General features: G+C 34.7%; 1 protein-coding gene across 3 annotated transcripts in view; it reads right to left on the minus strand.

The window, feature by feature from the left end:
• Positions 1–104: 104 nt before the first annotated feature.
• Positions 105–24655, minus strand: part of LOC149819353 (FAD/NAD(P)-binding oxidoreductase family protein) — a 43365-nt gene continuing 18814 nt past the window's right edge. For all 3 annotated transcript variants that reach the window (XM_089985515.1, XM_089985516.1, XM_089985517.1), the window contains exons 4-10: positions 19236–19376; positions 18664–18722; positions 3259–3326; positions 3101–3152; positions 2352–2570; positions 1566–2165; positions 105–564 (exon numbers count right to left, since the gene is read on the minus strand). In XM_089985515.1, coding sequence (XP_089841641.1) covers positions 349–564; positions 1566–2165; positions 2352–2570; positions 3101–3152; positions 3259–3326; positions 18664–18722; positions 19236–19376 — 1355 coding nt within the window. In that variant the 3' untranslated portion in view covers positions 105–348. The remainder of the gene's footprint in view (positions 565–1565; positions 2166–2351; positions 2571–3100; positions 3153–3258; positions 3327–18663; positions 18723–19235; positions 19377–24655) is intronic.

Here is a 24655-nt window from a genome sequence, read left to right on the forward strand (position 1 = left end):
GAAATATGACGGCAATGATAGTGGCTACTTGCAATACTATTAGCACAAGTCTTCTTATGGGATGCTGGATGTTGTCAATTTACCTGTTGCATAAAAAGTGCAGATCACAAAATGAAATGGATAAATATTTCTATTTAAGTTAAATATTTCATGATTTTTATATGGAAACACATACATAAGGCTATTCTACAGAAAATGCATGGACGTACAAGGTAACAGAATTCAACTTTCCCAGCAAGACTTCTCTGCGCATTTTTTTTTACTATCAAACTGAAATAGCTCAGCATATGGAATATGGCAATGTAATTTAGTGAAACTCGCCTGGCAGCAGTATCAGTGACAATACAGTCAAAAGAATAAGGGCAATTTTCTCTCACCACTTGCAAATGAAATTATATTTCTTTTGAGAGGGCCAAAATGTTGAGCACTATGAAATGCAATGGCTCGAAGGATATTTACTGGCGCAATGTCAACTGAGAAAGCCCTCTGGAATCCATCCATGATTGCCATCATTGTGAGATTTGCGAACTTCCTTTCTTTTTCATATTTCTTCAATAAAGAAACCTGCATTGGTCAAGAAACGTCAATTATCTTTTTTTTTAGAGAGATAAAAAGACAATTATCTTAGCTACTTTTGATGAATATACCATGTGGATTGAGAGAACTAGGAAAAGAGTTCTTTTTTTATATTTAGCAAATACATATGTTAGGAATAGTGCCTCCATCTTGACTTGATGTTAGAGTAGGATTAGTAAATGTTCATTGTTTACTGTAAGCGATGTTACTCTTCCACTTTGTATGGCATCAAAACCATGTTGAGGGATCTTTTTTTTTACGGTTCTCAAGTCCTTTTTACATCTAGTCGCACCAGCTCCCTAAAATACTCTCTTAAACAAAACACGAATTGCCAATTAGTGACTTACAGGACTTCAACAAAAAAGTACGATGTCCATTTTTCCAATTGCCAATTAGTGACTAACAGCTCCCTGAAATCCTCTCCTAAATAAGTATTTTCTCTAAACAAGCAACAAAAAAGACCATTTTCCAAATTGTTGCTCCTAGTGTCCACACGTATGCTGTTTTCCTCACGTGTCTTATAGGCTAAATGTGTCTCCTCGTGATGACACGTGGTATGGCGATCAGGCCAGCACACTTAATAAGTGTGATGTCCGGAACCCCCTCTTTAATAGTGGGGGGATTGGGGGGGCAGCCACGTGATGAATATGTATCCACAAAATATGCAAGCTCGTTATTTTATTGCTATTGTCTTCCATATATATCTTGGAACACTTTTTTCTATCGAGTGAACCAATTATATTATTGTCCAAGAACATTTGTATATTACAGCAGACTACCAAAATATATTTACCATAATTCCAAAAGAGATTTTTGTCCTCCCCAAATGAAAACAGAAAAAGAAAATGCAACACAAATAGCAAGCAGACTCAAATATAATGACAAGGAGGTACTTCTAGAATAACATGAAGATGGTTACCAAGCATCAATCAATCAAATAGTACATTAACCAAAAATATTATAGAGGCAAGAAGATAAAGAGTTCATACCGCTCCAATGTCACTGCCTACCAAGATACCTTCAGCAATAACCTTTGACAGTGAATGTGCATCACCAAATCCCAAGTTAACCCCTTGACCAGCCAAAGGATGAATAGTATGAGCTGCATCACCAATAAGTGCTGATCTGTTTGATACATAATCATTGGCATGCATCAAAGATAAAGGAAATGACATCCTCTCAGTAACCAACTTATGAACTTCAGGTGGAACTTTAAAATCAGATAGTATTGATCCTGTCCCTCCAGTAAACCAAGAAAATCTATCCATGTTGATTTCAAAAGCACCAGAGCCCGGATATGGTCCATATCCATGAATTAATGCATTATTCACAGCTTTTACAAAATCATCCTCACTCATAGACTTGTGCATTGATGCTTCATAGGGAGTCATTGACCAAACAATATTGCTGAATCTGTCCCCTATTGGTAAAAGAGCTAGTGGGCCAGAAGGCAGAAACCTTTGCCACGCAGTGTCATTCTCGGTAGCATGTTCAACAGTACATATGACTGCATCCTGAGAATAGTTCCATCCAGTCGTTTTAAAACCAGCTACCTCTCTAACTCGTGACTTGGATCCATCAGCCCCAACCTAGAACAACATCAAGAAAAAATAATGCTCTTTGCAAATGCTAAAACTGACATGCAGGCATAAAGCCTCCTACAAAAATGCACAGAAAAACTAACAATGAACCAATTTTTTAATCACAACTAATGACATAAAGAACATATTCAAAAGAAACAGAGGGAAAATGTTGAGAGGGAGATTTAGTATTACCACCAACTTTGCATAAAGGCTACTCCCATCACTTAAATCCAATTTTGCCAAGTGCACTTGCTGCTTAAATTGCTGCATGTCTTCATGCCCTCTCTTTCCAGACAATTCATTCCTCTGGTCAGGATGGAAAGACTGTGTATCCTCCAAAGATGGAGGAGGAGACTGTGACACCATTGAGGTCAATTTGGCAGGGTATATTGTCCTTTGAAGACCCGAATTCTGGTGAGATTTGATTACATCAGAAAGGCATTATTAAATCAACTAAAAATCACTCAATCCAAAGAAAGAAAATTAGCTATAACAAATAAATAAAGTACAAGCATTATCAACTGCAAAAGGAAAAAGAACAAGAAACATCACAATTTCATGACATGAACATGATATGATGATCATTTTCTGTCTATATGCGTACATATTATGCTGATAAGTATTGCAAGTTGAACATGACTATGTGCCAGTAGTCATTTGGCAAAGAGCCGGCCAGGTAATTTATGATAATAGAATTCAAACCTAGATAGGCTAGATTATGACCGTATAATAATTATTACCCATATCCTTGCTTAGGGGTTAGACAAACAAAGTGTATGGTGAAAGCAAGACAGCTTTAGCAGTAGTTATAAGAAAACATTTTACTATATCCACATAGAGAGTAAATGATGATTATGAACTTCAAGAAGGCATCTCTAAAAACACTTATTCTGGCAGAAACACTCGCACAACCATTCAAGAAATAGTATCACAAGAAGTACCTGTAAACAAGACAAAAGAGAGCCAATAATCACCTTATTCTCCACTACACAACTGCAACATATGCCGAAAATCGAAACAAGCATCAAATTCAAAAGCCAAAACTAGCAAAAAACCCAATTTTTGCCATTGGATGAAGCAAAAGTCAAGGCATTCTTACCCCAATATTTCACTATCCACATCCCTTGCATTGTACCTGGTGTATCCCAATCCAGTGTAATCCCAAACCTGTATAAAGAGGAACTTAGAATAACAAAAGAAGTCCTGCCAAATCTCTTCATAGAAAGAATGAAAGAAAGACAAATACACCATGTAAAGGACAAGAAACTGAGTAAGACTGACAGAAACCACATAAATCAAATGCTAGCAAATAATTTAAAATTCCATCAGGATGACCCAGTGATCTGATGGAGCTTACCAGGTTAACCCACTTGCTTGACCAGGTCAGCATATATCCACCTTCATATTTTCAATTTCTTAGGTTTTGTTTTTTCTTTTGGATAATCAAGCTGGGATTAGGCAGACTCCGCAACATATATCAGGATTATGATAGAGTTTTATGTGTTTTATTTTCACGTAAACCTTAGTTGTCAATGTAAGACCCAAGATTTAAAAAAAATAAATAAATAAAAAATTATGTATCGGATCCAACCCGGATCCGGCTCCCAGCCCCCGTGGGCTATTTAAACCCCTGCAGGGGGGAGGGGGGTCTCTTTACGAAAAGAGGAAACCCCCCTTCACTCTCCCGTCTCTCTCCCCATCGACCTTCCGTCTCTCACTCTCTCTCTCTCCCTCTCCCTCTCCCTCTCCCTTCGTCGGAGCCGGAGCCCCCTTCGCCAGGAGCAGCCGAAGTTCAATTTGAAAAACCTCGTTTTGAATTTATATGGTTTCAATGATTGTACGAAGATTCAAATTCCAATTGGTCCTTCAAAATTCCAATGTTTACATTGTTAGAAAGTGAGTTGGAATACATTGGGTTCAATAATGAACCCATACTTATGCACGTGAAGTGCAAATATACCCATTAAAGGGAAACAACACAAGCACATAATGTGCTAACCCATAAAACCCATAAAAAGGGAAAAATATGACATAAAGTCATAAGTTGCATATCATTGAAGAAACAATGGACAAGGGGTAAAAACCCCATTACAATGGAGCATAAGCTCCCTCAAGAATACAAAATACAAAGGGGAAATCCCCTATTTATAAGCATGAAAAGGGACCACCTTGGGGGCTCCCAAAGGGGACGTTGGAGAGCCCCCAACGGTCACATTTGTGACCGTTGGGGGCTCCCAACGTCACTTTTGGGAGGCCCCCAATGTGGTACGAAACCCAAAAATATAAAAAACAAAAAATAAAAATAAAACAAAAATTACAATGCATATTCCAATTGGAATATGCGTAAAATGCTTATTTACAAGAATACCCTTGAGGGTATTTTAGAAAGATAAAATATATATATTTATATATATATATATAAATAGAGATATGTATACATATATATATATATATATATATATATATGTATACGTATCTTTATATATATATATATATATGTACAATTAAGGATCAACATATTTTAACACCCCCCTCAATCTTTGCGGGGAAACGAAAAGATTGAACAAAGGGCAAGACTCCAAGAGGCTCCGACAAGGATGCAATGGAACTTAAAAAGGTCTTCCTCCTATTGTCTTCAAATTTCCCGAACTATCCAAGGTACTTCTCTTTGTCCTATCTCCAAGATCCTGTGAAATAACAACAAAGAAACAAGTAAAACAAATCTTTGTACTTTTATTCAAATGGAACATTTCTAACTAGCACAGGTTAGAAGAGATGCAAATTATGCAAAAATGACCCTAAAGTTTCAAAATCATATATCATGTTTAAAACAAAATGAGCGGAAGCAAATTATGCAGAAATAAATTACAAGAATGCATAATGCATTCATAAGGTCCAACGTTGGACAAATATAACCCCATAATGGGAAATAACAAAATGGTCCACTAAGGGACACCACAATAAGCCTACGAAGAGGCATGATATACATAAACATTATTGAATGAGGGCCCAAAAAGGCCATAAAGAGCATATGCATATACTTATCATGAAATGAATTAATACTCAAAGAACTCATTAATGAAGTGCCAAACAAGAGAAACAAAGTCTCCAAGCATACTTTAGGCAAAATAAACCCAAGAGTTCACAAGGTTTTAAAATCATTTATGAAAGACATACTTAATACACATTTTGCATATAAGGGTGGCAAAAACCATAAGCACTTAATATATAGATTAAATGCTAAGAAATCAACTTGATATGCATATCAAAATTATGATTTGCTTGAAAAACACAAGTCATGAATGGAATTTTGCAAATTTCAACAATAGTTTATCCATTACAAACATCTTCCTCGTTAGTCCTCCAAAACCCATAAATCAAGTGTATAAGCTACTAAATCAAGAATATAAAGCCATTAAAGGCCAAAGACACACACAAAGGTATGGAAAAGAACCTTTTGTCTACATATAATAATACTTGAAATAAGTGCATCTACGACAAGAACAAGAGAATACATGCCAACATGGACTAAAAAGTATCTTTTGTCTACGTAAAAAAATACACTTAAAACCAAGTATGTTCAGCTACTAGAACAAGAGTAATAAGCCAACCATGGGCTAAAACATAATACATCTCTTGTCTACATATGATAGCACTTGAAATGAGTGAAATAAGCCAACCATGGGCATACATCTTAAGCGACTAGAACAAGGACACAAACGCCAACATAGGCTAAAAATCACACACCATGGTGTGAATCAACGTGCCTTGTCTACATATAAGATCACTCAAGACAAGTGTGTTCAGCTACTAGACCAAGAGAGCAAAAGCCAACAAAGGGCTAAAAACACACGAAGGTGTAATAAAATTCTTGTCTACATATGATGACACTTAGATAATGGGCATAAAAGGAAAAGACTTTTGAGGCAATAAACTTGTAATGAAAATAAACCTCGAATGAAACAATATTCCTTTTAAAAAAGAACTCATAATAACATTTTGGAATAAATGAAGTAAAACGTATCTTCAACAAGATACTACAACCGATAAAACAATATTCTTTAGAACAAATGTGTGAACATACACACCAAGAACACTTGTGAAAAAACACAAGAACACATGTGCACAACAAGCACAACATACAGAATCACAAATGTGCAAATGCACTTATAAAATTCATAAACAAATAAAAGGTTGGGCTATAATCCCAAACCATCTTGATTTTAAAAGTACCTTAAAACATTTAAGGTTTCAAATACCATATGTCCATCACATTTACATATAAGCATCCATAATATCAATGGCACAAGAGAAAAAATGAGTGTCACACTCATAATTAGAGATCAAATAACAAATCATTTTAGAGTCCCAAGGTGCCCATAACTCACCTCAACAACCATCTATAATATGGAAGGTGGACAATCTAAAAATGATACAACACGAGGTGCCCATAACTCACCTCGACAAACATCTCTAATATAACAATACTAAGGCCAAATAAATGATGCATTAAATAACATGTGATGGACAAACATAAATGCCACAAAAGGTCAATAAGCACATAAGGAATCATTTTCCAAATAAAAGTTTTTACAAAGAGGACCGATTAACAAATTGAATCAAAGGTCCAATATAATCCATCAAAACAATTTTGCATAAACACGAATTATGCTTAATCTTCAAAAGAAGTCTTGTACACCAAAAAAAGGCTTACTATGCAACATAACATGAAATATTAAGCAACATCATGTGTATGAACCGATTTGGAACAAACAAGCCTTAACTATGAAAGACATAAGGTGCAATTAAACGATGAAGTTGGTGAAAAAATAACAAACTTAGGCCAATATAGGCATTCTTAAAGATGGTGAAGTTCGAAAAACTTATGAAATCTACTATTGCAACTTAAAAATGATAAACAATCATGAAATCTTCATAAAAGAGTATATACTCACAAGAAGATTATAAGGACCGAAAGGCTCCTTAAGGAGAGTTTGAACAAAAAAACATATACAACTCCCAAAGAAGGAGAAAACTCCATTAAAGTGGAAGAAATCCCAACAAAATAGATTCATTAACAAAACCTTATGATAAATAAGATTGTACTATGGCTTAAATAAAAAGTAAACATTTATTGAGGAAAAATTTAACACTCTTAAGTTTTATCAAAAAAATGACTTAATAGATTATTACCTACTCCTAATGAAATAAGTACACAATAAACATTAGTGAAGACCATAACTTTTGTAATGAAATATGCGGAAAAGCAAAAGAGTGCATTAAGCACTTACAACATTCACTAATGAACAAACAAAAGGGAAAACACCAAAACCCACAAGAGACAATCACAACATAAAAATATAAATGTCTCTTATTGAAAAGAGAGAGAACTCTCTAAATGTTGAAAACATCCTTAAGAGTGTAAAGATGGAAAGAAAATCACCATATTCCATAAGACCATTTTAAAACTTAATTCAACCGGTATTATAAAAAAAAACTTTCTTAATTAAATGTTGCTCATATAAAACGGACACATAATATGGAATTTTTCATATATGCCAAACATTTTTCAAAAAACTACATTTCACAAGCATTTTAATCTTAACATACCTTTCTTTAAAGAATAAACATTCATATAAAGGTATTTTCATAAACAAGGTTAGGTTTAAAATGTAAATTCAAAGCTTTTACCGACCCATTAAAGCAAGTTTTGAGCAATCATATATCTAATTTTTCGCCAAACAAGTTATCATTTAAAGTTTTTCAAAGAAAAACATACGAAAACGATTCAATGGAGTAGCAAGTAACTCAAAAAAGACATAATGACAAAAAGCACACATAAAGAAAAGAACATATTACATTCTTCATACAATACTCAAAGAAATAGAATGCATACCGAATAACTATAAAAAAGACAATAGAGAGAAACGAATACTTCACCATTTTTCTTTAACAAATTCTTGAATACAACGCTTCCCGATGCACCAAAGAGCAACTCGATCTCAACCTTGCTCTGATACCATGTTAGAAAGTGAGTTGGAATACATTGGGTTCAATAATGAACCCATACTTATGCACGTGAAGTGCAAATATACCCATTAAAGGGAAACAACACAAGCACATAATGTGCTAACCCATAAAAAGGGAAAAATATGACATAAAGTCATAAGTTGCATATCATTGAAGAAACAATGGACAAGGGGTAAAAACCCCATTACAATGGAGCATAAGCTCCCTCAAGAATACAAAATACAAAGGGGAAATCCCCTATTTATAAGCATGAAAAGGGACCACCTTGGGGGCTCCCAAAGGGGACGTTGAAGAGCCCCCAACGGTCACATTTGTGACCGTTGGGGGCTCCCAACGTCACTTTTGGGAGGCCCCCAATGTGGTACGAAACCCAAAAATATAAAAAACAAAAAATAAAAATAAAACAAAAATTACAATGCATATTCCAATTGGAATATGCGTAAAATGCTTATTTACAAGAATACCCTTGAGGGTATTTTAGGAAGATAAAATATATATATTTATATATATATAAATAGAGATATGTATACATATATATATGTATACGTATCTTTATATATATATATAAATATATATATGTACAATTAAGGATCAACATATTTTAACATACATTGGTCCTTCAAAATTCCAATTTTCTCAAATTGGTCCTTCAAAATTCCAGTTTTACATAGGTCCTTCAAATTCCAATTGGTCCTTCAAAATTCCAATGTTTACATTGGTCTTTCAAAATTCCAATTTTTTCAAATTGGTCCTTCAAAATTCCAGTTTTACACTGGTCCTTCAAATTCCAATTGGTCTTTCAAAATTCCAATGTTTACATTGGTTTTTCAAAATTCCAATTTTCTCAAAATGGTCTTTCAAAATTTCAATGTTTACATTGGTCCTTCAAAATTCCAATTTTCTCAAATTGGTCCTTCAAAATTCCAATTTTACACTGGTCCTTCAAATTCCAATTGGTCCTTCAAAATTCCAATGTTTACATTGGTCCTTCAAAATTCCAATTTTCTCAAACTGGTCCTTCAAATTCCAGTTTTTACACTGGCCCTTCAAAATTCCAATATTTACATTGGTCCTTCAAAATTCCAATTTTCTCAAATTGGTCCTTCAAATTCCAGTTTAACACTGGTCCTTTACCAAAATCTTTTACCAAAAATCCTAGATCCAAACTCAATTCGAAAAACCTCGTTTTGAATTTATATGGTTTCAATGATTGTACGAAGATTCAAATCAATTGAGTAAAGGAAGGTTCGCCTGTAATGTGCCCAAGGTCCGTCGGCTTGTTATTTCAAATACCATTTTCCGCTGAACTACTATTTTAAAACTCTGAGAAAGGAAAGATTAAAAGGTTTTCAAATTTTTCTTAAAAAGTTACAAGTTCGGGATTTTGGGGCGTTACAGTCAAAAGTGTACGTTGGTGCCCCTATATAAGAATAAGGGTGATATACAAGATTGCACAAACTATCGTGGTATAAAACTCATGAGTCATACTATGAAATTTTGGGAGAGGGTGATTGAGTATAGGTTGAGGAAGGTTGTCATGATATCGGAGAATCAATTTGGTTTTATGCCTGGAAGATCAACTATCGAAGCTATACATCTTCTTAGACAACTTATTAAGAGATATAGAAAGAGGAACAAAGAGTTGCATATGGTTTTTATTGATTTGGAGAAGGCATATGATAGAGTACATAGGGATGTTCTCTGGTGGTCAATGATGAAGAAAGGCGTTTCTCTCAAGTACATTAGTATAATTAAAGATATGTACGACGGAGTAGTAACCAATGTCCGCACTTGTGGAGGGATGACAACCAATTTTCCTATAACGGTTGGGTTACATCAAGGATCTGCATTAAGCCCTTTCCTATTTGCTATAGTGATGGATGAGCTTACGAGATCAATTCAAGAAAATGTACTGTGGTGTATGTTGTTTGCTGATGATATTGTTTTGATTGATGAGACTAGAGCTGGGGTTAATGCTAAGTTAGAATTATGGAAACAGACATTGGAAGCCAGAGGTTTTAAGTTGAGTAAGAGTAAGACAGAATATATGAAATGTCGATTTAGTAAGCAACTAAGTAGTGATGGGAGTGTAGTGAAGCTTGGTAAGCGGGAAATACCGATGCATGATTGTTTCAAATATTTGGGATCTATCATTCAAAAGAATGGAGAAATTGATGGAGATGTAAATCATAGAATAAAAGTTGGGTGGATGAAATGGAAAAGTGCAACTGGAGTGTTGTGCGATCGTAGAATGCCATTGCAGTTGAAGAGAAAGTTTTATAGGACGACAATTAGGCCTGCTTTACTATATGGTACGGAATGTTGGGCTGCCAAGAGACATCATATTCAAAAAATGAGTGTAGCTGAGATGCGTATGCTTAGATGGATGTGTGGAAATACAATAAAAGATAAGATTCGAAACAAGGAGATACGTAAGAAGGTAGGCGCTGCATCCATTGAAAATAAGATGAGAGACAATCGTTTACGGTGGTTTTGACATATCCGGCGAAGGCCTAACGATGCTCCAGTTAGAAGGATGGAGAAATGGGAAAATATATTAGTTAAAAGAGGTCGGGATAGGCCTAAAAAGACTTGGATGGAGATGATAGGAAAGGATATGAATGCTTTGAACCTCACCGAGGACATGGCATTGGATAGAAATGATTGGAGGAGAAGGATTCATGTGGAAGACCCGAAATGATTTTCTTTTTTGGTTCATATCGCCGACCCCATTTTTTTGGGATGAAGACGTAGTTGTTGTTGTTGTTGTACAGTCAAAAGCGTTAGTCAGAACCTAGGAGAAAGACCCCTAACAGGACTAATGGAGGCCTAGGTAGGACTAGTTAGCCTCGACGAGACCAAAAACAAAAAAAAAATCATCAAGAAAAGCAAAAATATTACAATAAATAGTTAAATTTAATTGCAAACATATGTTTGTAACTATGGATGAAGTGTGAGATTCAATGTAACATGTCACAATATATATATATATATATATAGAGAGAGAGAGAGAGAGAATGGGGATTATCCTGCCCTTGTTTCATTAGGTCATTGTTAGGATCCTCCAAAAATCATAGTTTTTAGATGTTTATGCTCGATCTAAACTGTTAGATGTGTTTATGATTGTTGCTGAATAGAGAACATGTAATTGATTAAGCATCGTTATGCTCAAATGTATATTTCAAAGGGGTAAAAAAATCATCAATTAATATTGTACTAAAATTTCATGATAAAATGTTCACATTTTTACATCAAATCAATTTGAAACAAAGTTTGTTTATCAATAAATAAGTATTGATAAACACATTTCAAATTGAACATAAATTACCCAAAACTTTGATATTTGGAGGTTCTTAACGGAGGGGACAGGATGAACGCCGTTCTCATATATATATATATATATATATATATATATATATAACTGAAAAAACAGATTTTGTATATGTCAAAAACACATGCATACATGTAAACAACAAACATAAAAAAGAAGGAAAAAGAAAAAAAGGGAGAAAAAGGAAGAAAGGAAAAAAAAGATAGTGGAGGGGCAAGAGGAAGAAGAAGAAAAAAAATAGGAAGGAAAAAAAAAAGAAAAAGAGAAGGGGAAAAAAGAAGAAAAAGAAGAAGAGAAAGAGGATGAAAAAGAAAAGGCAGAGAGGTGAAAAGAGGAAGAAGAAAAAAAAATAAGGTAAAAAAGAAAAGAAAAAGAAAATGAGAGCAAAAAAAAAGGCTCTCGGGCGAGAGGAAGAAAAAAATGAAAAAAGAAAGAAAGAAAAAAGACAAAAGACAAAAAAAATAATAATCATATCCCTACGGCCTAAGCAGGATAACCTAGGTAGAGAAAGAGGGCCCTATGCCTAGACCCATAAGCCTAGGTGATGGCCTTGCACCTTGCTCGCCTAAGCGTCGCTTGTGACAACTAAGCCATAAACCTCATTTTTACTTGCATCAAGGTATAGAATTCTAGATCCTCTAATTATTATTATTTATTATTTTAGATTTGTAAATATTATTTTGCATTGATCTAGAATCTGTAATGAAACAAGGTACAATAGAACAATAGGGAAACAAACACAATGCCAACAAAGGGCTTTAATAAACTCACTTAAAGTTGGTCACTAATGGACCAAATACAATCCCAAAAGAGATAAAAATACCAAACAGCACAAGAGGCATACAAGCCTATAAGATGGGAAAAAACTCTAGAGAAAACCCTCAAATGCTTCTAAAAGCATTGAGGAATAACAAGGGAGTGAGGCTCCAACACATGGGAGGCAGTCCAGCTCTTTGGACTGCCTTCCAACAGTCATTGTTATGACTGTTGGGTGGCAGTCCAACGTCTAGTTGGACTGCTGCCCAACAGTCATATTTTGACTGTTGTGCCTAAGCTGTATAACAGTTTATTTATTTATTATAATGTTAAATTACATTTCAGTCCCTAGTGGATTGTACTATATGATAAAAGACAAAAATACCCTTATTGGGTATTTGGATACAATTTTATTTTTAACACTCCTCCTCAAACTTATGGGGAAATCACCGAAAGTTTGCTAAGAAGATACAAAAATTGAGGTAGTGGAAGAGCTTTGGTGAAAAAGTCTGCAATCTGAAATTCGGACTGGACATATGGCAATGTAATGGTCCCCTTCAAATATTCTTCGCGAACATAGTGACAATTCATCTCAAATGTGTTTTGTTCGCTCATGAAATGTGTGATTGTTGGCTATATAGATGGCACTTTTATTATCACAGCATAGCTTTGAAGGTTCTGAGACATCAACACCCATATCGGAAAGTAGTGCTCTCATCCACACAACTTTAGTGGTTGTGGTAGTCATTGCCCTGTACTCAGCTTCCGTAGAAGATAAAGACACTTTCTGTTGTTTTTTGCATCGCCAAGAAATGAGAGAATCACCTAAAAATACACAAAAAGCCAGTAGTTGAGTGACAGTTATTGGGATCTCCTCCCCAGTCAGAATCAGTGTAAGAATTAAGACTTAAAGATGAGGAAGAGGATAAGAATAGTCCTTTAGATATAGTTTTCTTGATATATCGAACTATTCTTAATATTGCACTCACGTGGACGGTTGTGGGCGCATGTTGAAATTGACTTGCAGAATGTACGGCATGCGCAATATCTAGCCTTGTAATGGACAGGTACATCAACGATCCAATAAGTTGTCGATAAGGGGTTGGATCATCTAATAATACTCCATCTTCAGCTCGCATTTTCGCATTTATTACTTCAGGAGTATCAGCATATTTTGTGTTCGTGATTCCTGAACGCTCAACAATATCAGCTGCAAACTTAATTTGAGATAAAATATATCCTCTTGGTGAGTAGGCTACTTCAATTCCTAAAAAGTATCTCAAAAAACCAAGATCAGTCATATCAAAAGATTTTTTAAACAAAATTTTAATATCTTCAATTTTCTTTTGATCATTCCCTGTGATGATCATATCATCAACATACAAAAGAAGAATGATCAATGAGGTACCTGTAGATCTCACAAAAAGAGCAGTGTCAGTGTAACAAGATTTAAATCCAAGTTTTAATATCGTACCACTGAACCGATCATACCATGCTTTAGGGGCTTGTTTAAGCCCGTATAGGGCTTTTTGAAGACGAAAGACCATGCCTTTTTCAATAGACAGACCAGGGGGAGGATCCATATATACTTCTTCATTTAAGTTTTCGTTCAAAAATGCATTTTTAACATCTAACTGATATATCGGCCATTTTCGAATGGATGCTAATAGCAACTAGAGTTCTAACTGTAGTCATACGAGCTACTGGGGCAAAGGTTTCTTCATAATCTATACCATATTCTTGAGAATATCCTTTTGCAACAAGTCTTGCTTTATATCTCTCAAGAGACCCGTCACTTTTTGTTTTAATTTTAAACACCCATCTACACCCTATTGTCTTCTTTCCGATAGGAAGAGGTTGAATTGCCCAAGTGTGAGCCTTGTGTAATGCATCTAATTCAATTTTCATGGCTTCAACCCATTCGTTTATATTTTTGGCCTCGTTATAGTTGGATGGTTCATGATAGGAATGAATGGCTAGAAGACATGCCCTGTAGTTTGGTAAGAAGGATTCATATGAGACAAACCTACTTGGAGGCCTATGTGTTCGTTTTGACCTTCTAACACTAGTTTCTTCAGTATTTGTTAATTGATTATATCTGTCAAGGGCACATGGATGCTCCCCATTATTTCGTCTAGAGTATTGAAGAAAATCTTGAGGTGGTTCACTACTTGAGTCATTAATAGACTCGAAGGTTTCAATATCATTACTAATACATTTATTGGGTAACAAATCAAATAAGAAAGCATACTCGGATTCTTTCTTAGGAACTTCAAAATCAAATCCACTGTCATTTTCTAGAAAGGTAACATTTCTAGAAACATAGAGTTTATCATTTGTTTTATCATAACAACGATATCCTTTTTTATTATCAGCATAACCAAGAAAAACACATTTTATGGCTTTAGGAGAGAGTTTGCTATATTTTTCAAGAAGCACGAAGCATTTACAATCAAATACCCTTAGCCTTTTTAAATCAGGAGAAATTTTAAAGAGTTTTTCAATAGGAGACTTGTTTTCCAAAGTTTGAGAAGGCATTCTATTTATCAGATAGACTGCGGTTAGGGCAGCTTCAGCCCAAAATTGCTTTGGAATTTCTTTTGAAATAAGTAGGGTTCTAGTAGTTTTAATGATATGACGATGTTTTCTTTCAGAAATCCCATTTTGTTGAGGTGTCCTAGGGCATGATTTTTGATGCACAATTCCATGATTTTTTAGATATAATTGAAATTCATTTGAAAGAAACTCTCCCCTAGAGTCGGAGCGGAAGACTTTAATATTTGTTTTAAATTGATTTTTAACTAGATTATGAAAGTTTTTAAAACATGAAAAAACTTCGGATTTGAGTTTTAGAAAGTAAATCCAAGTATGTCTACTAAAATCATCTATAAATGTAACATAGTACGAATAACCACCTTTTGACATAACAGGGGCGGGACCCCACACATCCGAATGCACTAATTCAAAAATTTTATGTGTCACAGAGGTTTTAGACCCAAAAGGTATCATTTGCATTTTTCCAAGTATACAATCTTCACATACAAAATTTTTATCTTACAAAATTTTTCCAAAAATGAAAAAAGAGATAATTTGGATATACTTGGGTGTCCTAATCTTTTATGCCAAAGATCTATATAAATGTCTTTGACATGATTACAAAACGAGTATTTTGGTAAACACAGGAAATCCATGTAGTAAAGGTCTCCTCGTCTATGGCCTTGCTCAATCAGCTTCCCTGACTGGAGATCCTGCACCCAACACGCCTTAGATGAGAAGAATACTTTACAACCATAATCAACAATTTGAGAGACCGAAAAAAAATTCAAATCAGTTTGGGAATGACTCTCACTTTTGGAACAAAGAATTTTTTTGAAATATCATCAAGGTTTCCTAAGCTTTTGACTTTTAAAGAGGTACCATCAACAGTTGACACACATGAAAAATATGATTTAGTGCAATCAGATAATAAAGACTCATTATGAGTCATGTGGAAAGAAGCACCTGAGTCTAGAATCCAAGAGGTCTTACCTGGAGGAGACGAGGAAGAGATGGCAGCTACGGATGTAGAAGGTGCAACCTTAAGAAGTTGTGAGACGGCTTCTGCTATTTGAGCAAGATTTAATTCATTGAAGCTGCCCCCTTTTCTTGATTCTTGAGGTTCTTCATTTAAGGCGGCCACCTTTTTAAATTTGGGACATTCCGGTCTTATATGTCCGGGTTCCTTACAATGATGACAAATAATTTTTCCTTTGTATCCTCCTCCATTGTGTCCTTCTCCATTGAACTTCTTCTCAAAGTGAGGTGGTTTATATGTTTTCACAAAATTTCTGGGCCTTGCCATGACAAAGACCTCATCATTAGACTTGTGCATTCCAAGTCTTGTCTCTTCTTGACAAATTTGAGCAAGGGCCTCACTTATAGAAGGAGAAGTGGTGCTATGAAGTAAGGAAGATCTTACTTTCTCAAATTCCGGTCGAAGGCCATAAAGAAAGGAGAAAAGATTTTCTCTTTCGATTTGGGTCCTTCTCATATCAATAGCCGAACCTTCCCATTTTGGTTCCAACATGACTAATTCATCCCAAATAGGAGATAAAATACCGTAAAAATCTCTTACACTTTTATCTCCTTGTTTTGAATTACGTACCTTATCTTGGAGATAATAAAGTCTAGCCATATCCTTTTGGATAAAAGTACTTCTTAGAAAGCTCCATACGTCACATGCCTTCTTGAATTTGATGATATTGGTGGCGATCTTGAACTCCATGGTATTCATAAACCATGAGAGTATTTGTGCATTGCTTGCCTCCCAATCTTCCAATTTATTTTGGAATTCTTCCAAGGCTTTTTCTTTTTCTTCTTCGGACAAGGCTTTGACTTGATCTCCTTCTCTTCTAGTCAATTTGAGTTGTGGTTCACTAGTAGAACCACTAACAAAACCCCACAATTTTTTTCCTTTGATATGATTCTCCATAGTCGTCGCCCATAATGAATACTTGAGTTTAGACTAGAGAAGATAGGAAATGATCAATGATCGAAGAACACTTCCTTCACGAGATTCTCCTTCTTTCAAGAACCTTGCTCTGATACCATGTAATGAAACAAGGTACAATAGAACAATAGGGAAACAAACACAATGCCAACAAAGGGCTTTAATAAACTCACTTAAAGTTGGTCACTAATGGACCAAATACAATCTCAAAAGAGATAAAAATACCAAATAGCACAAGAGGCATACAAGCCTATAAGATGGGAAAAAACTCTAGAGAAAACCCTCAAATGCTTCTAAAAGCATTGAGGAATAACAAGGGAGTGAGGCTCTATTTATAGAGCCTCACTCCAATACATGAGAGGCAGTCCAGCTCTTTGGACTGCCTTCCAACCGTCATTATTATGACTGTTGGGTGGCAGTCCAACGTCTAGTTGAACTGCTGCCCAACAGTCATATTTTGACTATTGTGCACAACAGTCATATTTTTGACTGTTGTGCCCAACAGTCATATTTTGACTGTTGTGTCTAAGCTGTATGACAGTTTATTTATTTATTATAATGTTAAATTATATTTCAGTCCCTAGTGGACTGTACTATATGATAAAAGACAAAAATACCCTTATTGGGTATTTGGATACAATTTTATTTTTAACAGAATCTAGATTAGTTAGAATTTAGTAACAATTGGGTTCTCATTTCATGATAGTTACACAAAGCATTGGACAGTCTATGCAAAGTAATTATTCGACCATGATGCTTGATATGGTAATTAGATAGTCAATATATGTGATGAATTTAAATTATGTGGTTCACTCTTTGATAGTTAGATATTGGTTACATTACTAAATGCCAAATATTACTCAAGGGTCTATCTGGAATCAGGATTCCAGATTTGAGATTCTCGGAATCCTAGATTATAAAGATGCCTTGTTTGGTACACATCTTCAATTTTGTCTGAAAGTTTAAAATTCTCTATAAGCCTTGACTAAAGATGATCATGGGTATGATGTAGATTGGATTATTAGCATCCAATTTTAGTTGGTGGTTGGCGTGTATCTAAGATGAAATACAAGTGAGGTTAGATCCTGGTTGGATAATATTACTCCAGGCAAAATGTGTGACATGAATATGATCTTGACAAGATTTCATCTTCCATGGAAATAGATATAAATGGAATTCAGCTTAGATTTGAATCACATGCATTGGTTTAAACTACCAGCAGCCTGAGAGGCCCATTCTAAAACTAATTTGGGTATGTAAAAGGCTAAAAGCAAACCTAATTTGGATCCACAAGCTATAATGCGAATTAGCAGCAGATCAGTTATCTAACCTTCATTCATTCACCATTGTAAAGGTATTTTTGAAAAATGGCTTTTTATGGCTGAAGAAGTACGATTGTCAATTAATTGGGTCTAGTCAGGACATAGACTTGTAGTAACAAATAGCAGCAAGAAATTGAATTATTAAAACAAATGTAAAATTCCTAATAAAATCACAATCATTTCAATTTTTCATGTTTCTCATATATTCTGATTTCCACATTTTTATATTTTATTTCTTTTATATTTGTGAATTTTTAACATTAAATATGAAGATATTTTCTTAAAGCTTTTTAATTTATCATGAAATTTCCCTTTTCTAGAAAATCCTAATGTCACGGTTGTGACCATGATTTGACTTTGTGGCACCAACCGAGCCTCATTCAGGTCCATCCCTTGGGTTTAAGTCGAGGTAGTTAGAACTTAGAACCAAACCTAGGTTGATCAAGCAAGACACAATTTTAGACCATAAGTACTTCTATGTCACAACAATGGAGATGCATAATTTCCAAATAAAAAAACCAATGAACTACTGTGAAGAAAGAAACTGAGTTAAAAGTAATTGTTGGAAACTTTTACCTGCATCTTATCAAAAAAAGCATGCCTGTGATACTGGATAAAATCCCAGGCACGAATATCTGTAATCAAGCATCCATACAGCTCAACATAAATAAAATGTTTAATCAAAGATAGGTACAGCTCAAGATAAATAAAATGGTTAAACAGAGATAGTCACTTCCATGTTTCCATCAATGAATTTGAAAAAGGCACTAGTAATAGCACTGCGAACACATTCATTGAAGAAACCATCCTAACAATAAATGATATGTTCCTGCTGTTCATGCAATGAGAGAAAATTTGCAGTGTATATCAACAATATAGTGAAACATTCAAAAGAAAATTAATGACATAACAGACTCAGCCTGATACACTTGTGATAACGATCATTCCTCCATTACATTGAGGTTTTCTCACAAAAAAGTTGTAGTTTAATATGCACAATCCTTGGAATTTTCTGCTTTCTCTGACTCATATAATAAACATGTCATGGGACATTTCTAAGTTAAATCAGCTAAAGAGAACAAGGTACATCTTTTAGGGCATTCACTGATTCACCACCAATAAATGAGAAAGAGGCATTAGCAACATACCCTTGAAAAAAGAGATCGTTGCAGGTGTCAATGTACTGACTCTTGGATCAGGAAGATCATTCTTTATAACAGGATTCCTTAACAGGAAAGGATTGCTATCAATGATCGCAATGCGCAAAGATTTTGTCAATGGCATGCTAGCTGCACACCAAGTTGACATAAAATGACAAAAAATATGATTAACAACAAATTATATATTCAAAAAAGAGATACTTCCACTATCTGCCACAAAAAAAGTAGAGAACAGAACAAAATTAGGAAGTAAATCGCTTCTACTATCTGCCACAAAAAAGTAGAGAACAGAATAAAATTAGGAAGCAAATCACTTCTACTATCTGCCACAAAAAAGTAGAGAACACAATAAAATTAGGAAGCAAATCATGTATGTGCACTCATGCCCAGACTGTGAACTCACACCTTCCCACACTTGCACACACACATAAAGGTTTTTGTCCTTATAATTCCATTGGCACCACTTATCTGTAGGAATGCCAAGGTGTATCACTAGTTTGAGATGGACTTTTGTGTATTTCAGATGTGATTTCAACACTAAGCTTCACTGAAATTAGTACTATTGGTTGACAACCAATATATTGCACCAGCAAGATATTTGAAAAGTTTCTAGGGACAAATAAATCTTGCTGAATCCTAACATCCGGTAAAGCCCATGGATATTGGGCACTTTCCTGCAATGTTCGTCACTCCACTTTTCTTTCAATCCCATATTGGTGAGGCCATTTGCTCACACTGGCAGCCAGAAAAGATGAATAGAAAGTAGAAAGCTGGTTACAGAAAAAGGCATTCTGATTGCCATAAATAGACTAGTCTTCCTAAACCCAAGCATTTTACCATATGAAAGATACCAGTTTGGGAGAAAATAATTTTCATGTGGCAAAGAAAAACAGGCGTAAATTACGCCTGAATACATCAAGTGCTACTACCAACATACATATGATGCAGCATACATGGAACATAATATACAATACAAACTAAAACAATGTAACAAGGATAAATTTGTGTTTCCTCTTCACCAATTAGTAGAATATCTCTAGTGCACAAAGGTTCCTTGAAACCCCTTTCACTTTGTTTGGAATTTCCCTGTGCAAAATCTATGAATATAAAACCATAAAAATGTCAAAAGTGTCAGATGTGCAATAAACTTTCACAGTTCGCATCTTGGTAACATCACATTTTATAGTGCATAAATTTATTACTAGATCTCTTAACTTAAGGATTTGATAATCGGCCCCATTGAAAGTGAAAATATAAATACTTGGTAAAGATATAAGATAGCAAAAACCAATAGACTAAGAGCAAGAAATTTCTTAATGTCCTATAGCCAACCAGCGTATTTCAATGGTCTTCTAAGTATACTCCTCCTTAGGCACCAATAATTTAAAGTCATGCTTCAGTTTCTTGTTCAGCCAATCTTAGTTTCATCATAAACATTTTTGCCTGGGTCTACGGATTGAGGTCAATAATCATGACTCATGAGCAGGTTTGTTACCTTAAAGGTTAAAGATTGTCAGTGATGTTGATGACCAGACCTTTGGGTTTAAGACCTGCAATCTCCTCATGAAACTCGAGGTGACTCTCAAGGTGGCAATTAATGCAAATGCATAATGACCAAAAGATAAAAATAAAAATAAAAGTAAATGCTCAAATCTTGAGCAGTATAAACAACCTATTTTTGAGGGGTTATAAGACTTATCTACATCTTGAAGGTGTTAGTATTAAATTATAGTGTTGTATCCATATATATATATATATATATATATTAGTAATGCTACGGTGCTCCAGGAGCACCTACTCCCACCTAGAATCATGTTTTGGATCATGTTTTTTGCATATAAAAATAAGTTTTTTAAGTCATGAAATTTAGGTACATTAAGAACCGCTGATTTTTAAGGATCTTAAATATGACTACTTTCTCATTGTAATAGGTTTGCCCATGTAGGAGCATTTTGTCTTTTTATATGAGTGTAATTAGTGCTGCCCATTAGGGTCTATTCCAAGGTTGTTAAATGCGATGAGGTGAAGCGAGGCGTTGAGCTTGTTATGAAGTGAGGCGTAAGCCTCGAGGCGTTGAAGCGTAAGCTTCATGATCAAAATAATAAAATATATAATATTAATAAAATAATGGAAATTTTAAATAAGAAGCCCATGTAGGAGCATTTTTGTCTTTTTATATGAGTGTAATTAGTGCTGCCCATTAGGGTCTCTTCCAAGGTTGTTAAATGTGATGAGGCGAAGCGAGGCGTTGAGCTTGTTATGAAGCGAGGCGTAAGCCTCGAGGCGTTGAAGCGTAAGCTTCATGATCAAAATAATAAAATATATAATATTAATAAAATAATGGAAATTTTAAATAAGAACTAATAAACGACAGTATAAAATAAATACTATTTTCCTATAATTAACTCGTATTATTCATTTTCTTATATGCATGCACATGTAAACCACAATTAAGTTAGACTCATAGTGCAAGATAAAACAAGTTATATCTACAATCATGAAATCATATTGAATACATGTAGGGCCATCTCCAAATTGACCTGTTCTAGAAATACCTTCTATGCACAAAATTTTTGTTGTAATAATAGAGTTCAAATGCACACTTAATATAAAATAAGTTAATTTCTCAACTATTATACAAAACATTCACAGAATCACAAATGAATAAATAAAATTAAAAATATCTCTTCAAATATTTAACAAAATGTAAACAAGATACCTCTTCAAGTCAAATAACATCAAATATTTAACAAGTCATAAGTGTTAAATGTCTCCTTAAAGGCAAATAACATAAAGTCGAATCTTTTCAACGTCACAAGTTTTAAATAATATCAAATATTTAACAAGTCATAAGCCTTAAACAATACCAAATATTTTCAACAAAATTGTCTTCACTAGAACTAGATAGCTCATCTTCATTTGAATCATCCATATATGGGATAGTTTCTTCTTCATCTTCAGTTTCTTCATTATCCGCACTCTCATTTTCTGAATCTTCTACTTGTTTTCTTTTACCTTCATTCCAAAATTGTCCAGGCAAATGCATATTCTTCGGTTCACATTTTTCCAAAGTTTTAGCTAATTAAATTGAAACATTAGATTACACTCCTAAATAGCTTTGCAGATAACATCATGAGACCAGTTTACATCTAATCCACAACTAAAAACACTACTAGACATCAACGACAATCAACCATGGTAGCACACAATCTAGAGAGCCTGCATATCAGCTATGCCTATACATAACTAATATGCCACTACATAAGCTATGATGTATTCAGAAATAAATAAAAAATAGATGGTTAAATCATAGAATACGATAATGTCATTTCATTTCCATCCTACATAGGCTGAAGTAATTCTCGACCAACCAAAAGCGTTATCTCAAGACTAATATACCACAGAAAACCTATGAGGCTATGACACTTTTCAAAACAAGCTCCTCTAGCATGCATATACAAATGTACAGAAAAAAATGCAATCTTTTTCATCATCAGAACTGACCACAATTTACATTGAGAAATTCCTTATGGTTTTATAGAATAATATAACAAGCTTTGTGTTCAAAGACTCCAGAACACAAACGTAAAGAGTAACATATTCTCTGTTTAGTGAAGTTGCATATTCAATGGCATATTTTATGATTCACACTTTACGCTGACATTTGATAGTACACAGTGTGATTTACTAACTAAATGTAGGCCAACCATGGAAATAAGCAACAAGTAATAAACTCGTATAAGAATAATAACGGACTGCTACTCATAGTAGTAACACTGATAATATATCTAGCAATAGCTCCATCTGGAGACTAAACACAACTTCATCTAATTAAAAATTAAAATAAAAAAGAAGAATGCAAAAGATAGGAAAAACATTACAAAAAATACAAGAGAATAAGTAAGATAATGCATCCATAAAGAAAAGACATTATAAAGGACGCAAAAGAGTGAGATTTACAAGAAATATGCCAATCAGATGACTAACCAAATGGAAATGTAACATATGCCTCAAGCAGAAATCATCAAACATGATGCGTACGCCTTAGAAGCGAAGCGCGCCTCAACGCGAGGCGTGCGCTTCACCCATGTGAAGCGTGCGCTTCGAGCGTGCAAACGCCTCGGTTCCTTGAGCTTGCGCTTCGTCTCTGAGGCGTACGCTTCAGGTACTGAGGCGTTCGCCTCTAACAACACGGGTTTGTTCTGTCATTGCATATATTTTTTGTTTTTTTATTTTCATGTAAGGGCATATTGGACTTTGTCCAATATAGCTGCGGGGATCTCCCCAATGGCTATAATTATAGTCGTTGGGAGCATCCCAATGGCTACAATGGAGTCCAATATGCCTATTTAAAGGGGGTTAAATCCCTTCTCTTGTTATGCTTTCTCGAGCATTGTTCAAGTGAATAAAGATTTATTATTTTTATGTTTTGTGCTGAAAATGCAGTAGGATCGAGGCAACGAGCACTAGAGGGGGGGTGAATAGTGCTTTTAAAAATTGTCTGCGGAATATTGACGGATTTTGCAATTTGTAAAGCAATCACACAAAGAACACAATAATTTATCATGGTTCGGTCTTTCCCGACCTACATTCAGTCCCCAAGAAAAACCAGCTTGAGATTTTCACTATCAACCTTGTGTAACTACAAGATTATACAGACCAAATCCGGTCCCACTTTCAGTAACACACCTACTGAAAGCAAACAACTCCTTTAAACCAAAGAATCCTTCCTTTACAGAAAATTGAAATAAGTAACAACTTATAATACAACTCTAAGCCCTTCTTATGAATGCAAATGAGATGCAATTGGCTTTTGAGGTTGTTGAAATACTCTACTCACAAATTCACTATCTCTCAAAAGAATTTGAGTGAAAAACTGTAGTGAAAAATATCACGTGAGTGAGAAAATGAATATGAGTGAAAAGCAAAGAGTAATTGATTCAAATTGATTGAATTACAGTGCTTTTGAGTGTGGAATGCACTCATATTTATAGTTGAAAGATTTCATACGTTGAGGGTATGAAAGGGTGTCAAAACAGTCCATTTTGAACGATCAAAACGTTTGAAAAATGAAAAAGCACGCATTTTTAAAGTTTCAGGAAAAACGGCAAAATTAGTCGACTGGAACAGTAGTTAGTCGACTGATAGTTAGTTATTAGTAGACTGACTGTTATCGTCGGTCGACTGATCTGTTTATCGAGCCGTTTGAAAATCTGAAGATTTGAAACTTAGTCGATTAGAGAAAAGTTAGTCGACTGATAATATCATTAGTAGACTGAAAAACCTTTTAGTCGACTGCTGCTAAAATCTTCTGAAAAACATACATTTTGTCCGGTCGACTGATAAAAGCATTAGTCGACTACTGCTAAAATTTCAGAAAACAGACATTTTGTCCGGTCGACTGATAA

Source organism: Nuphar pumila, chromosome 13, assembly GCF_984573655.1.
Source record: "Nuphar pumila chromosome 13, dmNupPumi1.hap1.1, whole genome shotgun sequence".
NCBI lineage: Eukaryota > Viridiplantae > Streptophyta > Magnoliopsida > Nymphaeales > Nymphaeaceae > Nuphar > Nuphar pumila.